Source organism: Notamacropus eugenii, chromosome 5 (assembly GCF_028372415.1).
Source record: "Notamacropus eugenii isolate mMacEug1 chromosome 5, mMacEug1.pri_v2, whole genome shotgun sequence".
NCBI classification, from domain to species: domain Eukaryota; kingdom Metazoa; phylum Chordata; class Mammalia; order Diprotodontia; family Macropodidae; genus Notamacropus; species Notamacropus eugenii.
Genome location: NC_092876.1, coordinates 292,404,481 through 292,424,418, shown reverse-complemented (window position 1 = coordinate 292,424,418; position 19,938 = coordinate 292,404,481). Strand labels below are relative to the sequence as shown.

Here is a 19,938-nt window from a genome sequence, read left to right as displayed (position 1 = left end):
AAAACACTGAATTACATAGAGGGTTTGAACCCACCCAATTTTTCTTGACTCCAAATGCATCAATCACTCTTTTTCACTAAACATCTGAACATGAGCTGGCACAGTGATAGATAAATGACAGGTTTCAAATAAACTCTATTAGTTAATTACATATTCCTGAATTAATTCATTTTAAAAGAATTTTAAAGAAAATTTTGGAAAAAAACCCTAAAAACAGAAGTAAGTGAAAGGGTTGACCTGAATACATAGATGCAGCTACTGTGTCAGCACTAAACTGCAGGTAAGAGAAGCCTATCAAGTAATAGCTTCCTTCTGAAGTTTTTAATTGCACTCATTCATTCATTGAATCAACAATCATTCATTAAATAACCACTATGTGCAGGGTACTGTGCTAGACACTGGGATATAAAGACAGAAAAGAAACAGTAACTGGCACATAGTATATATGTAACAAATTTTCTTTCATTTTTTTTCTGCATCCACATTTTCTCACTTTCTTTTTTTTTTCTTTTCACTGAATATACCATTATTCTTCCATTTACCAGGGAAGTTCATAACATGGGAATTACTTTCATCTCTTCATTTGCACTGACTTTTGACATTCGGTTAGTTGTAAAGTCTTGTTGGATGTACTTGCACAATGTATTCTATCTATCCCCTTCTCTTTATTCAGATTTTCATTACTTCTTACCTAGACCATTTCAGTAACCTTCTAATTGATCTCACACTCTCAAGTCTCCTTCGTCTCCAAACCATGCTCTACCCAAACTGATATTATTAAAAGTACAGGTCTGACCACTGTCACTCCCCTACTCAGGAAACATCATTAGTTACCTATTAACTCAGCACAAAATATAGACTCTTCTGTGTAGTATTTCAGATCTTTCACACAACCTGGCTCTAGCTTCTCTTTCTAGGCTGATTACCCATTACTTCCATCTGACACCCATAGGATCCAGTCAGATTGATCTCATCCGTAATGCTTCATTGCTCAGCTTCATGCTTTTGTGTGGGTGGCTCCCCCATTCCTGGAACGCTTCTTTTTTGGTCTTCCTGCTTTGGTTAAGTTCAGATGTTACCTCCTTTAATCTGCCTTTCCTAACGCCCCTCATTACATTTATTTTCTATATACATTCTGTTTACTTTCCCAGAGGAGATGTCATATACCATAGATTAGCTGTGTGTGTGTGTGTGTGTGTGTGTGTGTGTGTGTGTGTATTCCCAGTATTGGCAAGTTGTAGATTCAATAAATGATTCTAGCTGATAGATTAATTGATAATTCCTTCTTTCCTTGCCAAGTCATCCTCTAAGAAAAAGTCTCTTAATGGCCATCACTCTGCTACTCACAAACCTTCAGTAACTTGACTACCACCTGTTTTTCAAAGTTCATACCTTTTAGCTTGACATTCTAGACCTGATTTAGAATAGATCCCTACTCTATTGAGATTTATGGAATCTAATTATTGACATAGGAAAATATCTGATAGCTTTAAATATAATGAATTAGAATTATCATATATGAACACAATTCTTAAACTATATATTTGAATACCTGAACCCAATTTTACCAAAAGGAATAAGGCATGACATGGATGTTTCTAATGAGTGGAGTCATAATTGAAATTATAATTGTTTCCTGTGCAGGTTACTAAAGGATTTAGAAACCTCAGCAAAAGGGCATCCAGGTTGCCATTTAATTTTGATACTTGTCTCTCAGACGCAAAGTCAGTTTGTCTACATTGGCCTTTAGCCCTAACATTATCACTATTAAACTACAAATAGCCTTTGGTATTTTCCCCTTCAGTTAATACTTTAGTTTAAATGCAAAATAGTGTTCTTATTCATTTCTGTGATTTACACCAAGAATCCTTGCTCCAGTAGAGCATGAAATACAGCTTTGTTTGGTCCTGCACAACTTCCTTAAAGAAAACTTAATTTGATTTTTTGTCATTATTTATCTCAGTCTCACCTCCCTGGGCTGCTGCTGTTCAAATTAATTTGCATTTCAGACCTTGGCACTTTACTTTGTCATTAGAGTTATGAAATGTTTTTACTCAGCACAACTAAGAACTGATGTTTTACCTCCCACTAATGGATCTTTAATTAGACATTGTAATGAACCATTCTGTCATTCCTTCATTTCTAGTGAGTAGATTTGTATATGTACAGTGATACAACTCTCTACTTATTATGTTTTGTTAGTTATTAGATTAATAATTTTGAACAAACTATCCACAGTCATATTAGAAGATTGCTTCCTTGCAAACTATTACCTCGCTCTTCTCCGAAGATGTTTGTTGACATCTTGATCAACAGTGCTTGAGGACCAATCTTGCCAATGGTATTAGGACTTCTGGACTTTAGGCAAGTTACTTAACCTATGTCTCAGGATTAATTGGTTAATTTTAATAAAGTGCTCTGCAGTAAAAATGGTAAGTGCTATGGCTCTCAATGGTGATAATGAAATGACTGTGCAGTCATTTATAAAGCATTAGGCCCTCCATGCCTCAGTGAATTTGAAAGCAAAACATACATCAACCAGATCTGTCATTTCCAAGAACAGTTATAGAATACAGTGATTGTCATGCATCATTCTATCCTCTACCTTATTTGTAGCATACACACTACATACAGATATACGATCACTGAAATGAGATTGAAGGTGCTCTCTTTAAAGTCGAATTTCTGTTATATTAGCAAATTAAATGGGAGGAGGAAGGGTAATACAAAAGTTGTTTTACTTTGGTACTGAATTTATTCTATGATTTGCTAAAGCAATATATTGTTTCTAACTAAAAAAAGATTACCTTGACCTAATATTTTGGAAGGAAGGAGGAAAGTATATGATTAAATATTAATTATGATTAAGGCATTTATGGATGCTGAAAGTTACTTACATGAACTTTTTATATGCTTTATATACATTTAACTAACAACTGAGCTATCCATAGGCTGCTTAAATAAGGGTAGTTGGTAGTTTCATTCTTTATTTTAAGGGAAAAAAAAATAAACCAGAAATCAAAGTGACCTGCTCAAGGTCACATATACATACACATAAATGAGTAGGAGAAGAGATGAAAATGGAAACTAAGGAAAAGACTGAAATACAGTCACAGATTCCATCTAATTAAACATCACAGTCAAACTAGGCTGCAGAATGTTTTGATGGACATAGCCTCTACTTACAGTATTGGCATCTGTCTCCAGTGTATTCAGGCATGCATTGGCAGTAGGGTTGGTTCCCCGCAGTAACACTGCAAGACCCTCCATTTTGACAAAACTTTTCACAGACCATCTGATTGCAGTTTGGTCCAGTGAAACCCAGAGCACAGCTACAGGTTGGCCTTCCTGTTGGTAAGGGATAAAAAAGTCAGAAAAAATGCAAATAATTTGAATGAGTAAACATTGTGTGATGGAAAGTCTCTAATTTTAATCCCAGCTCTATAGCTATGTGATTTTGGACAAATCACCAGACCTCCCTAGAACCTGTATCTTTTGTACATATTTTAATCTCTTTTAAATCATAGTTATTTTTGTAATTTTCTCTTTGCGGAAACTAAATAGCCAGAAGTCAGGAAGGCTCATCTTGCTGAGTTTAAATCTGACCTCACTTACTAGCTGGGTAATTTTGGGCAAGCCAGTTTACCCTGTTTACCTCAATTTCCTCATCTATAAAGTGAGCTGGAGGAGGAAATGGCAAAGCACTCCAGTATCTCTGAGAATAAAATCCCAAACAGGGTCACAAAGAGTCAAACATGACTGCAAAAAAATGATGGAACATTTTACCTGTTAGATTATAAGCTTCCTGACATTGAGATCACTGTCATCTTAATGTTACATTGAAAATGTATTCTACATGATAGGCACTTAGTAAATATTTGTTAAATTTAATTGGCTCTCAGTCACCTAATTTTTGAAATGATGATCTTTCCCCCCAAATTTATTAATTTATTTGTTTTCGGTTTTCAATAATCACTTCCATAAGTTTCAAATTTCTTCCCCTTCTCTCCCCAAGAAAGTGTACAATCTTATATGGATTCTACACATATGTTCCTAAAAACACATTTTCACATTAGTCATGTTGCACAGAAGAATTAAAACGAATGGGAAAAACCATGAGAAAAGCAAAACAAAACAAAATATAACATAACAAAGGAGAAAATAGTCTGCTTCATTCTGAGTTCCAACTCCACAGTTCTTTCTCTGGATGTGAATGGCATTTTGCATCATGAGTCCTTTGGAAATGTTTTAGGTCCTTCCATTGCTGTGAAGGTCTAAGTCTATTAGAAACAGTTCTCACACACTGTGGCTGTTATTGTGCATAATGTTCTCCCATTTCTGCTCATTTCACTCAGCATTGGTTCATATAAGTCTTTCCAGGTTTTTCTGAAATCCAACTGTTCATCATTTCTTATAGGACAATAGTATTTCATTACATTCATATACCACAACTTATTCAGTCGTTCCCCATTTGATGGGTATTCCCTCGATTTCCAGTTCTTGACCACCACAAAAAGATCTGCTATAAATATTTTTGTATATGTGGGTCCTTTCTGCCTTCTTATGATCTCTTTAGGATACAGCCCTAGAAGCTATATTGTTGGATGAAAGGGTATGTACATTTTTATAGCCCTTTGGGCTTAGGTTCCAAATTGCTCTCCAGAATGGCTGGATCAGCTCACAATGAATTAGTGTTTCAACTCTCCCACATCTTCTCCAACATTTATCATTTTCCTATTTTGACATGTTAGCTGTTCTGATAGGTGTGATGTGGTACCTCACCATTGTTTTGATTTGCATTTCTCTAGTCAATAGTGATTTAGAGCATTTTTTTCATATGACTATAGGTAGCTTTGATTTCTTCCTCTGAAAACTGCCTATTCATATCCTTTGACCATTTATCAATTGGGGAATGACTTGTATTCTTGTAAATTTGACTCAGTTCTCTATATATTTTGGAAATGAGGCCTTTATCACAGATACTAGTTGTAAAAATTCTTTCCCAGTTTTCTGCTTCCCTCCTAATCTTGGTTGCATTGGTTTTGTTTGTGCAAGAACTTTTCAGTTTGATGTAATCAAAGTTATTCATTTTGCATTTCATAATGTTCTCTCTCTCTTGTTTATTCATAAATTCTTACATTCTCCATAATTCTGAAAATAAACTATTCCTTACTCCCCTAGTTTGTTTATAGTATCAACCTTTATACCTAGATTGTGTACCCATTTGTACTTTATTCTGATATATGGTGTCAGGCATTGGTCTATGCCTAGCTCTTGCCACACTATTTTCCAGTTTTCCCAGCAGTTTTTGTCAAACAATGAGTTCTTATCCCAGAAACTGAGATCTATGGGTTTATCAGACAGTGGAATGCTGTGGTCACTGACTACTGTGTCTTGTGTACCTAAACTATTCCACTGATCTACCCCTCTGTTTTTTAGACAGTATCAAGTGGTTTTGATGACTGTTGCTTAATAATATAATTTAAGATCTGTTATGGCTAGACCACCTTCCTCAGTGTTTCTTTTGATTAATCTCCTTGATATTCTGGACCTTTTTTTCTTCCAGATGAATTTTCATATTTTTTTCTAGCTCTATAAAATAGTTTGGTATGGCCCTGAATAAGTAAATTAATTTACGGAGAATTGTCATTTTTATTATATTAGTTCAGTCTACCTACAAGCAACTGATGTTTTTCCAGTTATTTAGATCTGACTTTATTTGTGTGAAAAATGTTTTGTAATTATGTTCATATGGTCCCTGGGTTTGTTTTGTTAGGTAGACTCCCAACTATTTCATTGTGTCCACAGCAACTTTAAATGGGATTTCTCTTTGTTGGGCTTTGTTAGTAATATATAGGAATGTAGACATTTATGTGGATTTATTTTGTATCCTGCAACTTTTCTATAGTTGTTTATTATTCCAAGTAGTTTTTTCCTTGACTCTCTAGGATTCTCTAAGTGTATAATCATATCATCTGCAAAAAGTGGTAACAGTTTCATCTTTGCCTATTCTAATTCCTTCTATTTCTTTTTCTCCTCTTATTGTGAAGCTCACATTTCTAATACCATATTGAATAACTGTGATAATGGACATCTTTGTTTCAACCCCAACCTTACTGGAAATGCATCTAGCTTATCCCCATTACATATAAGGCTTGCTAATGGTGAAGTGATGCTCTCTTAAGTCCCTTTGATTCTGAAATTTTCTGTGCTATGAATCACAGAATCTCAGAGTTGAAATAATCGTCAAAGGTCATTAAATACAACCCATATCTGCTCATGAATCCCCTTTTTTACTCTTCCAACAAGTGATCCTTTATTCTCTTCTCAAACACCTCTAGTAGGAAGAAACCACCATATTGCACACATTGCTGTTGTTAAGTCTTTTTTCAGTTGTATCTGATTCTTCAAGACCTCTTTTGAGGTTTTCTTGGCAAAGATACTGGAGTGATTTGCCTTTTCCTTCTCCAGCTCATTTTACATTTGAGGAACAAACAGGGTTAAGTGACTTGCCCAGGGTCACACAGCTACTAAATGTCTGAGGTCAGATTTGAATTCAGAAAGATGAGCCCTCCTCATTCGAAGCCCAGTGCTCTGTCCATTGCACCACCTCTCTGTCTCATTGTAAAATAATAGAATATAAAATCACTCTTCATGGGACTCTAGGCTCTATGTTCTTTCTCATATTTGCCCATTTATTGTTTTTCCCTACAATTGTTGCCATGTTCACTTATTGGGAATAGTATTATGTCCTCTTTAGACTGTAAACTCCAGAAGATCTAGCCCATATATTTTAGTGTTCTGGTATCTCCCAGCTCCTGCTGCTATGTCCTCCACATGGTGTGAGCTTACAAACTCAACCAGTTAACAAATAAGCTCTACCTAAATGCATTTTCCAATAAGTTATGATTTACTAATCTATTTATAGTAGTTTATTTTGAACACGGGTGATTATAACATTCCATTACAGTAATGTAAATACATTTTTAAAAGTGTAATTGAAATAGTACATAATAGTGAATCTGTGAGATCATATATACACACATACATATGTATATACACAGTTATATGTGTATATATTCAAGCACATATGGTTTTTATTTCTTTTTTCTGCCACACAGAACTCATAATAATTACACTGAATATGGATAATATATTCAGCAGTTTTCAAAGCAGTTCTTCTGCTAAGTGGCCATGCTAAAGTCCAAAGTGTCTCACACTTACAGAATTGTTATACAGAAGACTGAGCTAATAAATGGAATAAGGAAACCTTCTTCTATTGTGAAAATTCTCCAGAAGAGAATAGCTAATGTTGGTGTGAGGAAACAAAATGGTTTAGAGATAGTGCAAGAGTAAAGATATGTGGCTTAGGAGGCAGTCAGAAAAGGATAATGTTCAAGAACCAACTGAACAGCACAGTCTTTTTTTAATTGACTGATATGAGTTTAGGAAGTTGATCAGGGAGTTCCAGGATTATTAATTTGTTGATCTTACAGGGAAGCCAGTTTTGGGGGAAACTTTGATTTCATTTCACTATGAGGAGTGTGGACATACGTCCACTTGTTCATCAATTATGAATGCCTAGAGATTTCCTCATTAGAATGTAAGCTCTTTGCAGGTGAGGTCATTTGATTCATTGTACTTGTAATCTGAGGCATGCTGGTTACTGTTCATCAACCAGCTCACCTCATCTCTCTAAAATACATGCATGACACATTTAAGTTTAATATAGATTATTAATATTCTCTCCAGCATTTTCTTGAGTATAGATACTTAACAATAAATCAAACTCTGATGTATAGCATTGCACATTTCTAAGGTGTAAATGTTCTCACTAAAAATTTAACAATCAGCTCTGATGAACTTGTACAAGCTGGCTCCAGTACATCCCTGGTTGTAACCCCAACTAAGTACAAAGAACGGTACATAAAATGTTTTTTATAAATACTTATTGATTAAGAGGATCACATATCTAAAGCTGGAGGAAACCTCAGGGGTTATAGAGTTCAATCATTCCCCTCATTTTATTAATAAGGAAACTAGACCTAGGGAGAGTAAATGACTTGATGTCATAAGCATTGATAGATATGGCATTTGAACCTCAGCAAGAAAGGGGAATTCATGGATAATGTTTTTGAACCCCTATTTCTTATGTAGAGAAGAGAGATTTGATTTTCTGGTCAGCAAAATGATCATAATCTAGTTTTTTGGTCAGAGGAGAGTTTCTTGGATAGCACTGGCCTTAAGGGTAACATTGAGAAAAGCTTCAAATTCAAGAATTAAAAATTCAAGAGTTCATAGATCAGATCTCCTAGACAGAATCATTATTCCTGAACACTAGCATTTCTTGGAAAATGAAAATTGTCTTTATGGCCCTTATAGCTAGTTATGATATGCGAGAAGTGAGGGGCAAGTGATTAGTAACTTGCCACCTTTCACTTTTCCCATGAGTTAGTGAAAATATGATGAGAAAAGATTGCCTATTCAAAAGACCCTTGGTGCATTTTCCATTCAGGAGGAACATAACAAAAGAGTGACAAATATAAGTCTTGGGGGAGGGAGGATCATGTAGAATGATGTACAAGAGCTACAAACCCACCAGAATATCAAAAGTTTGCTCTAATGACAGCTACAAATTCAATTTTGTCTAAAAAGAAATTCTATGACGGCTTAATGTGTTTTCTGCATCTGTTCATGTGTTCCTGTGAATATTTTGCTTTTGTATATTTTCTGTGGGTCAAAATAGAGGTCATCCCCTCCAAAATATATTTATTGCCTTGAGTGTTTATATAGGGGCTGGGACATTTTTACCCACACTGGGGAAAACATAGACATGAGCTATATTTAAGGTCTATTTGGAGATTTCCTAAAGTAAATTAAAATTTGGCAAAGGAAGAGCAAAGCAAGTAAATGATCTTATTTGGTAAGACTTCAGGTTTGGACCTACTCCATATGAACCACGGAACTTTGTGGGAATGAGTTAGATATGGTTTTGGGCCAAGAATTTTACACACAAAAAAGTAATCAAGTATACAGTTTACTAAAAGAGGAAGGTATTTAACTTTAGGGTGGGGGACCTCACAGTTGAATTTGTTTTTAAATATCATCTGAAAAATGATAGAAGCTCCTCCCCATTTCCCAAGAGTCACTATACCTATAACATGTGACTGTCATTCAGATATGGAATGATGATTCACATACTAAGGTGATTTAGATAATTTCCATCTATAAGTATTGGTCTATTTATGCACACACATATATACACATGCGTATATATTTATGTCTCTCTATATAAATGTATGCTTACATAATATAAATTATGCATAATTTATTGGTTCCGCAAAAGTAACATATTGCCAATAAATATTTATTGATCTCTTAATATATGCGTGTAATAGTCTAAGCACTAAGGTTACACAAAAGTATAACACCTACTTCTTGCACCCAAAGTGTTATGACCTATCTGGAAAGACATAATGCTTCTCTGTCTTTCTTTGTCTCTTCATATAGATGTACATATATATATATGTATACATAAATACATGTATACATCTGCACAATACATATCTGCATATGTATGTATGCATAGATAGATAAATAGATAGATAGATAGAACCTGGGACATAGTAAGCACTTAAGAAATGCTAGTTGATTGACAAACAAATGAGTGGTGCAGTCAGTAAGTACAACACAAGTTCACAGAGAAAAGAGAGATCTGTATGGGTTGAGCAGGTCAGGAAAGGGTTATAATAATAGCTAGCATTTATATAGTGTTTTAAGGTTTACAAAGCACTTTAGCTATGCAAACTCATTTGATCCTCACAACAATTCTGTGGGGCAGATGCTATTACTACCACCATTTTACATATGGGGAAACTGAGGCAAAGAGAGGTTTAACTGATTTGTCCCAGATCATAAAGCTAGCAAGTGTCTGAAACAGAATTTGAATTAGGCTTCCTTTTTCCAAGTCCTGCACTGTATACATTGTGCCACTTGGCTGCTTGTTAAGGAAATAATCTTGAGTTGCGTAGAAGTACCTAGGAATATCTCAAAGTTATTTTGGGGTATGCATTTTTAAATAGAAAAAACCTAACATGAAAAAATAATTGTTCTTTCAAGGCAAGTATAGAAGCATATGTTGCCAGGGGGTAGTTTCCTTTTCTCCCCTATTTCAGAAGGGAAAAAAAAAATGATGTGCTTGTATTCCATCTACAGCTGGTTTTAAACTAGTACAGATTGACGGAGTGGTCATCTGGCATATGCTTCATCTAAGTTTTCAGCCAAATTCTATTGAAAAGCTCTTCTTTCTTTCTTTTCCATTGAATAGAAAGACATTATTTTTTTTTCTTGACAAGAAGAAATCTTTCTATTCAGGAGACTATCCACCTTGAAAGAATGTGTGATGATACTGTAGATCCTTTGTTTGCTGATGGGAAATGAACCATCTGTTGCAGAATTATGGAATGTGCTTGAGCTAATACTTTCAAGGCACTCTCAGCATCTACCCTAACAGGTATTATTATGTTCATTTATAAAAGCCTTCTTAGGTAGATAGTTGAATGCTATTGCTACATTTTAAGAAGAAAATGCAGTGTTAGAATCACTAATGCATAGGGTTATTGCAATCATTCATATCAGAGAAATGGGGAGCTGACTGCTTAGATATAATTTGCTCTGAGATAAAGGGTAAGTTAGTCTGAAGGGGGAGAAATGAAAGCAAATTCCAATTTTGCCTTTCTTAATTCATTTCCCTTAACTATACATTTGAGATTTAATTATGTCTATTCCTACTAATAAGTTGCCCTCCTGGCTCTCTCCCTGCCCCGTAACTGGGCTCCAAGCAAGTAAGGGCATCGTACACATGGTTTCTTGGTGACCTTGTCTAGATAGGCAAGGCAAAATTATAATTAATTACCCAGACAATTTAATTAAAATCTTGATTCAATTATTTATTTCAGGAAAACTTATACTTTTGATGTATTTTTCAGCTTGAGTTATTCAAATAATTACAAGTGCTCTCCACCTAACTTTTCCTCTGTGGACCATGAGCATAATTTCTAAAACAAAATAAGAACTAAAATGTACATTTGGCATTTGTTTTTCTCTTGTTTGGAGAGTAGGGATACAGATTTAATTAGGATATAAGTACGAGAACATTAGCCCATGATCTTCCTTTCCCACCACGGTGTACTCCTTCATACTTCTTTGTAATGCTCCTGACCTGTGTATCTTCTCCACCCCTCACCCTTTTCAGCTTCCTTGAATTTGTTTTTTCCATCATCAAAATGTAAGCTCCTTGAGGACAAGGGTTATATTTTTTTGTTGTATTTGTATTCACAGTGCCTGGCACACAGTGCTTAATAAAGTTTGTTGACTGATTTAAAAAATATAGCACCTGCCTGAAAGCAAGTGGATAATGTAGGAATAACTTTTTAAAAATCTGCGTTTGTGTAAGAATAGAGGGAGACCAAAGTCACCCATCTGCTTCTGGTGCTGTGACTAAGTGAAACTTTTTTTTCAAGGGTGTATGTCAGAATCAAACAATTAGAACTAAATGTGAACAAGATATCTATGTCTACCTATTTACATATATATGTATACATATATATATTTATGCACACATAAACAGATTTATATGTATTTCTGTATATATATGCACATATGTATGTACTATAGACATATATGCATATGTATCCAGACATAAACATATATGCAGGCACATACACATATATGTTTGTATATATACACAAATATGCTTATATACATATGCATATATATACATATACCTATGTGTGTGTATATACACACACGAAGAAATCAAATCATTATAGGAGAGACTGGGTCATTCCTGAAGGCACTTTGTATAAAAAGGAAGTGCTACCTCTGAATTGGAGATGAGATTCTGAATTTTTGCATCTGAGGGATTGGATCAACCAGGGAACAATGAGGGGAGTGGGTTGTTAAAGGAAAAAGAAACACTGAAGAGAATTCTTGACTCAGTGGCCATTACAGAAGAGAGGAGCCGGGCTGAGAGAAATCCTAAGAAAAGGTCAGCTCTCTCCCCAATTTCCCCTCTTGATACCTGGCATATACACAATTAATATATTTTTGTTACCCAAATATTTCCAGTAAATTGAATTTTGTCTCAACAACAAAGAGCCCACGGGTTAACTAGAAACGGATATAAACCTCTCCATAGACGATAAGAATTCTTCATCAATGCATCCTTTATCACAATTAAATAGTAACCTATATTTATATAATACTTTCAGGTTTAGAAATAACTTTCCTCAAAACAACCCTCAGTCATTTTCATCATAAGATCATAGATATAGAGTTGAAAGGGACCTCCAAGGCCATATAGTATAACCTGAGGCTACTATCATAAGATTTGATTTACTAAGAAATGATTAATTTTTCATCATAGAGAATAAGCAATTTGTCTAAGATTCAACAAATAGTAAGAGGAAGACATGAAATTCAAACCCAGGTCCTCCTCCAAACCCAATAGTCCTTTAATTGTACCACCCTGCTTCTATCCTTGTAGACATGTCTACTTTTTAGACTTCTATAATATACTTTTGATTTGTCTATATATTTTCCACTAAAACAATGTTTTTTTTTTATTTCCTTAGTAATAAAAACAATTTTAGTTTGAATTACCCAAAAGCTTTTGGCTACACAGACTTATCACAAGTGTTTTTAGAAATGGACATTTAAATTATTATTAACTAAATGCAATGCATATTTCTGAGTTTAGGGTAGAGAACTCAATCCTATACTCACCTAAACTAATCACTCAATTCTTTGATATGTCAAACACAGGGACATATTTGAGGGTTGTCCCTCATACCTGGAATTCTCTCCCTCCTCATTTCTATTTCCTGGGTTCCCTGTAGCTTTCTTTAGGTATTAGCTAAAATCTCACTCCCAAGAAAAACCTTTCCCAGTCCCCCTAAATAGTCATGCCTTCTCTCTGTTGATTATCTGATGTGTGTGTGTGTGTGTGTGTGTGTGTGTGTGTGTGTGTGTGTGTGTGTGTGTGTGTAGTTTGTGCATAGTTGTTTGGCTGTTTTCTCCCCCATTAGACTGTGGTCTCCTTGAGAACAAAGACTAACATCTTGCCTTTCTTTTTACTCCCAATACTTAGCACAGTGCCTGTACAGAGTTTAATAAATGCTTAGTGACTTGACTTAACTAGCCTTGTCCAGAGGAAGGGAGTAGTCTCTAATGCATTTCCTGTACTTTTGTAAAAGTAATTTTTAAAAAAAGTAATAAAAAGTACTTATGGCCCATTTTTATCTCAGAATAGTTTTTCTATTGGATCTGACAGTGGATTAGCTCACTATAGCCTTTTGGTTTAGGATGGTTCACTTGTCATCCTCTTAGAAGGTACTATTTGTATGTCAATAAGGAACTGAAGTGGCAGCTAGGTGGTTCAGTGGATAGAGCGATGGGCCCTGAGTGAGGAAGACTTATCTTCCTGAGTTTAAATTTGGCCTCACATGCTTACTAGCTGTGTGACCACGGACATTTATCCTTCTTTGCCTCAGTTTTCCCATTTGTAAAATGAGCTGGGGAATAAAATGGTCAACCACTCCAGTATCTCTGCTAAGAAAATCCCAAATGGCATGGTGAAGAGTTGCTGTGAACAAAAGAAGATGAATTCTAAAAGTGACTTGGTACCATGACCATGCAATGTTGTAGTGATAGGGTCCTAGTAGCTTGTCAGATGCCTTCATTTTTTAAATCTTATTTAAAATAAGCAGAAAATTTGGGAGTAGATTGTAATCATTCATTTTAGTACGTTCACTTTGGAATTAAACAATGTACCTTAAAAGTATGAAGAACAGCTTTTTGGAGCTCTTTTTGGATGGTCAAAGGATGACAAATTTATTAAAATACACTTCTGTAGATCTAACAAAATTGGATTAGTTACAAAAATTAATTTCTTATGCAGGTGGCACCAAGGCACGGACCATGCTAATTCTTCTCTTTAGGGAGATACATACTTTGGGGATATCATTGGTATGCTCCTCTGAAAGAGACCATTTAAATTCTTAATAACTTGTTTTGTTCATATAAACAACACTGCTCTTCTAATTTAATTTGGTACTGGTTAACTGAACTATTCACTATCATAAGATTTGATCTATTAAGAAATGATTTTTTTTTTAAATCACAGCGACTGTTGAAATTTTTCAGGTCAAACTTTTATCATCAAAGGTCTTTATTTCTCAAAATCTATCCATTTGTATAAGGAAAGGCAGTATGAAGAGTGGAATGGATGCATATTCAGAGGATCTGGGTTCAAATCCAGACCATGCTACTTGTTACCTGTGTGACATTAGTAAGTCACTTAGCCTCTGAAATTGGAACTGGAACAGTTTACTCAAGTGTAAAATGAGGGGGTTGTCCTTACTAGAGGTCAATTGACTATCCCATGTTACATTGATTTTGGATCCCCTCTTTCCCAGAAGATTCTGTTCAGTCCCTGAAGCATTTACTCTGAGGTTATGCAGAACAGAGCATAATTTAGCTGTTTTACTTATCTACTGCATACTTTGCATTGTGAAAAGTCATGCTAGACTCTACAGGTTGGCAAAACCTATCTCTGTATCCAACTCAGAGTAATGCAAGTTCTTAATGCTTTCTTTTTGTGGGAGAGATTTATTTTGCCACTTTTCTACTTAAGATAATGTTTTCCAAGACTGAAACTGAGTCCTCATTTAGACATAATTTCAGCAAGTTGACTACAGCTGTCGGGTCGTCTTAAGTATCTCAAAGATTACAGAGCTCTTTTCAGCAAAGCCTGACACCAAAAAAGGGAGAAAGAACTGTGAAGTTTATCCCAATCCCTCCCTGGATTCTAGTTAATATATTCTGACATGTTTCAAATTATGGGTCAGAATCTATTTATACTTCTGGAAAGTTCATTATTCATTACTAGCCAGGGTTGTGATTGCTGAGAATATGAAATATTTTTATCTTCAACATGAATACCAGTCAGTCAATTCAGTACTCAAATTATTCTAGAAAGGGCATGCAGTTTTTGTGTAGAAATGAATGACAGGATTTAAGAATTGCTCTGACCATAGGGCTTGCACACATTAAATGTTCAATAAATATTTGTTGAATTGACCACAACTTCCAGCTGAACCAATGTGATCTGGTTCATCTACACAATGGCACAAATGAGTAATAATTTCAGGTTTCTGTTTCTCTCACTGACACATAGACAGACTTTCTTCAGATGATCAAAGTTTGCAAAAGTCATGATCAGATGTTCCTAGAGTGACTGTGCCACCATGCGTGCAGACTGCACGAGTGATATCAGACTACCTGGTGTTGTAGAGAAGTATGGCAAGTCTATTAACAATTTAGTTATGAATATTTCCTGAAATAGTATTGTTAAGTATGTACACCATGGGACACTCTGGTACAATATAGTATTCTTAACAGTTGCATTCTTTTGTGTTTTATCTAGGATCAGATTTTGCCTTTTCTTTGTATTTCTAGCACATAGTGAACATGTAATAAATGTTTGTTGATTGTTTTGATAGAGTATTGATATTCATTCATGATGAAGGACTGCATATCATTTACCTGTTGAATAATATATAATATAATGACCATTCCCTCAATGAAAGGGAGAATTTTATTAATTGGGTACAACCAGAGACAGCATCATTTTATTATAAATAACTGAAGACTTTACCCTTGAACTTGAATAGATTCTGTATTTTAAGTGGCTGCCTTGAGGCACACTGAAGATTTTTTTTTAATCTATAGTTATCTTTCTGAGTTTCAGACAAAGTACAACTTAGCTTCTATCTTGAAATGAATAATATAAGAGGTTATGATTAGGAATATGTACATTCTTGTCAGTTCAGCAGTCTAAGTATGCACTCTAATGAAAATCTATCATTAGCCATGTTTCAACTAAGGAGAGGATGATGAATTTGAGGGGTTACTGAAAGGACACTTCTCAGCAAAACTGGCTTTAATTTCACAAAAGAAATCAATAGCCTGGTGAGGATGCTGGTAAATGTGCTCTAATACTGCAACATCCATCTTGACAAAGAAATTTATGGGGTTTCTTAGGTAGAACATTTGGGGATCATCTGGAAGATGAAGTTTACAATGGAACATCTCTGGTTATGCTTCCTGACTGAATCAAATGTGACATTTATTATAACCCATGGCAAAGATTTAGCTGATTAGACTGCACTGCTAAACAATAATTAAAATAATGTCTAAAGATAAAATTAGCACATTGTGGTACTTAATACATGTTTGTTGAATGAATGAAAGAAACCAAAGAGAGGAAGAAAAAAATTGAAAATATAGTTGTCAGACAATCCAGCTTTACAAATTCTATGTTATATTCAACTCCTCATTTCATACACCCAGTTGTCATCTTGCCTCCAGAAGATCTCTCCTATCCATCCTCTTCCCTCTATCTGCGTAGCAACCAACCTAATTCTAGTCCCATTACTTCTTACTGGATTGTACAATAGCCTCTTAATAGATCTCCCTTCCTCAAGCAATATGGCTTTCTGAAAGCTCAGATCTGAATGTGTCACTCCCTCTAGCCTCTATGATTAAATATATCTATTTTGGGGGCATCTAAGGCCCTTCCGGACTCAGCTACCACCTACCTTTTCATCTTTTCCAAACACTACTCCTCCTCTTTCATTCTAGAGTAATGCTCAACAGACTTCCTTGCTTTTTCTCCTACATAGTAGTCCATCTCCCACCTTCTGACTTTTGTATCCTTTCCCCCAAATCTAGAATGCAGTTCCTCATTTACTTCAAAATCCATCTCAAACACTTCCTTCTACACAAAGCCTTGTCTGAGTCTTGCTCTGCAAACCCCTTCCCCATTACCTTCTGTGTATTTTGTATATATTTTAATTATATTTACTTAAATATGAATGGATAATCTCCCCTGGTATAATGTAATTAGAATGTAAGATCCCAGTGCCTAACACAATGCCTGTCATGCTGTAACTTCTTAACAAATGTGGGTCAACTGACTGACTCAAGCACAGGAAATGTACCTTCTATGACATCTACACATCAGTTTAAAGAAAAAAACCCCTGCTCAGTCAGTCATGGGTGACAGGTTCAAGGATATGGGGTTTGATTTTAGATTCTGAAAAAAAGAAAAAGTCTTCCCTTTAGAGTGTATATACATATTTTTAAAGAAAGCCCAGGAAAAGTCCAATCCCTTATAAGGTGATATTGATTTTGTTGTATCTGTTTAGTTGGTTTTTAATCACATCCAATTCTTTGTGACTGCATTTGGGGTTTTATTGGCAAAGATACTAGAATGGTTTGCCATTTCCTTCTCCAGCTCATTTTATGGATAAGGAACTGAAGCAAACAAGGTTGTCCAGAGTCACATAGCTAGCAAGTGCCTCAGGTCAGATCTAGTCTTGATTATTGATGTGATAATAAGTGACCAGATCTTTACCATATTTAGAGGGTTTCTGAAAAATACCTCATATTTGCCATTCTGGAGAAATGAGCAACTAGATTCCTTCTGAAATGGGGAGAGGTGATATGGAAGATCCCTTCCCCTTCCCCAACCCCTCGTACCTCTGCAGCATAAATATGCTCTGCCAGATATGGTGAGGTTCAGTCATTATCTGTTCTCTTATCCTGGATCCTAGAATAGATTTATAGCCTGAGGGGTGAGTGCTGAGAGGACAGATAAGAAGGGGACTTAGATTCTGCTTTATTTTGCCAAGGAAAGACTAACTTAAAAAATAGGAATGGTGGATTTTTCGTTCAGAGCTGGAGTGTACCTAATAAGGACTGGTAAAGAAACATTTATCTGGAAAATCAAAACCACTGAGAGCCAAAAAGAAGATATGATACTTATCTTCTATTACCAGAAGGGCTGTCTTGTGGGAGAGAGGTTGAAGGGTAGGAGAGATGCAAAGAGGAAAGCTGTGGTTTGATCTACAGAAAACTCCCTAACAACTAGAGCTATATAAAACTTGAATTAACTGCTTTGAGACGTTGTTGCTGTTGTTGGGTTTTAAATTTAATTTAATTTTCATTTACTAGAGGTTTTCAAGCCAGGTCTGGATGACCACAGTCAAGTATGTCGGGAAAGAGGAATTTTGTTTAGGTATGCGGTAGGTAGCCTATACACCTTTGATCCTATGACTTCTAGAAGAGCGTATCTAGAGAGATAAAAATAAATTTAAAACCTCAAAGACAATGTTGGGAATACACTGAATAGTATTAAAAAGGTGGGGGAGGGAAGAAGGGGACTGAGAAAGAATAAGGCCTCATTCCCAGTAATAATTCCAGGCCTGTTAGGCCTTGATAATACCTCTGTAAACATTTGAATTTTCCTTTTTATATTTTGTGCCCTGATCAATCCCTGAGCTTTTTAGTGGTACCTAAAAAAAAAAAAAACAAAACCTCAAGAAAGTTTGATGTAAGATCCAGGAATTAGACAAAGTATAAAGAAACTACCTGATATCTCTTTCCTAAGGGCAGCTAGGTGGTACAGTGCATACAGTGCCCAGCCTGGAGTAAGGAAGACTCATTTTCCTGAATTCAAATTTGGCCTCAGATACTTACTAACTGTGTAACCTTGTGCAAGTCATTTATCCCTATTTGCCTCAGTTTTCTCATCTGTAAAATGAATTAGAGAAGAAACTGGCAAACCACCAGAATTTCTTTCAAAAAAACTTCAAATGGGGTTATGAAGATTGTGTATGTGTGTTCATCCTTTATTGCCAAAGAAGACCATGCCATCAGAGAAATAATGACATGACTTGCACTTGACTTTGTTTTGAGTGAGGGAGGGCTGTGCAGGTCACCAACCTCACTTCTCCTCCAGAGCCATCTGAATCCAGTGACTCGATATTCATCAGGATGACTGGAGATGACTCAGGATGAGGCCATTGGGGTTAAGTGACTTGCCCAAGGTCACACAGCTAGTGAGTGTCAAATGTCTGAGCTGAGATTTGAACTCAAGTCCTCCTGACTCCTGCACTAGTGCTCTATCCACTACACCACCGAGTTGCCCTGTGAAGATTAGGACAAGACGGAAATGCCTAAACAACAACAACAAATCTCCTTCCTAAAACTATATTCTATTAAAGGAACACAATTCAAAGAATATTAGTAGAGTTTGTAGTAGAGTCAGAAAGGGATATAAATGAGTGTTTTTGTGAAAAAATGCAGTGAGTTGGGGAAAAGGAACATCAAACAGGAGACCCATCATGTCAAGATATCCATTACTATTTCTATGAACATGGACAAATCACAGCTTTTGAACCTGTTTCTTCCTTTGTCAAATGGAGATAAAAATACTGATACTATCTACTTCACAGAGTTGTTGTGAGAAAAAAGTTAAAAACTGTGATATAGTATATAAATATGAGTTGTTATTACTACAAGTGATTGTAAATATAAGATGAAATTTGACTTTACTTGGGACATATCAATAATTTGTAAAAACCTTTTCTCTACTGTTTTCTCAGAAGACATATCCAAATTTCTAGAGACCAATATGCATGTATTCTTCAACATTACAGGTTATCAACAAGTTGAAATTATTTGGAAGCCCTGCCTTAATGCACAGTATACCTTCTTCACAGAGAAGTTTCCATTCTGCCTTATTAAGGTACAATACAAAGCATGAAAGCCAGTTAGGGATAGAGGTGGACAAAACCCAATACCAATAATAAAAATCAGTTTCCACGAAGCTAATCATGTTATAATGTTCTGACTAAAGAAAATTGTCAGATGATTTCCTTCAGCACTTTTCAAGTAACTGGGAATACATAAGGGCACTGTCATTGCTTCTGGATACAGTCAATACACCAATTCACTTGACAGCTAGAATTATACTTTTCATTTTAAGAGGGGAAAATGAAGAACTTTATCATGAAGATCCAAAATGAATTA

General features: G+C 35.5%; 1 protein-coding gene across 3 annotated transcripts in view; it reads right to left on the bottom strand.

Annotated features, from left to right (window-relative positions):
* LRP1B (LDL receptor related protein 1B) overlaps positions 1-19,938 on the bottom strand; it is a 2,222,640-nt gene that overhangs the window by 77,290 nt on the left and 2,125,412 nt on the right. For all 3 annotated transcript variants that reach the window (XM_072613193.1, XM_072613191.1, XM_072613192.1), the window contains one exon: positions 3,187-3,348. In XM_072613193.1, coding sequence (XP_072469294.1) covers positions 3,187-3,348 — 162 coding nt within the window. The remainder of the gene's footprint in view (positions 1-3,186; positions 3,349-19,938) is intronic.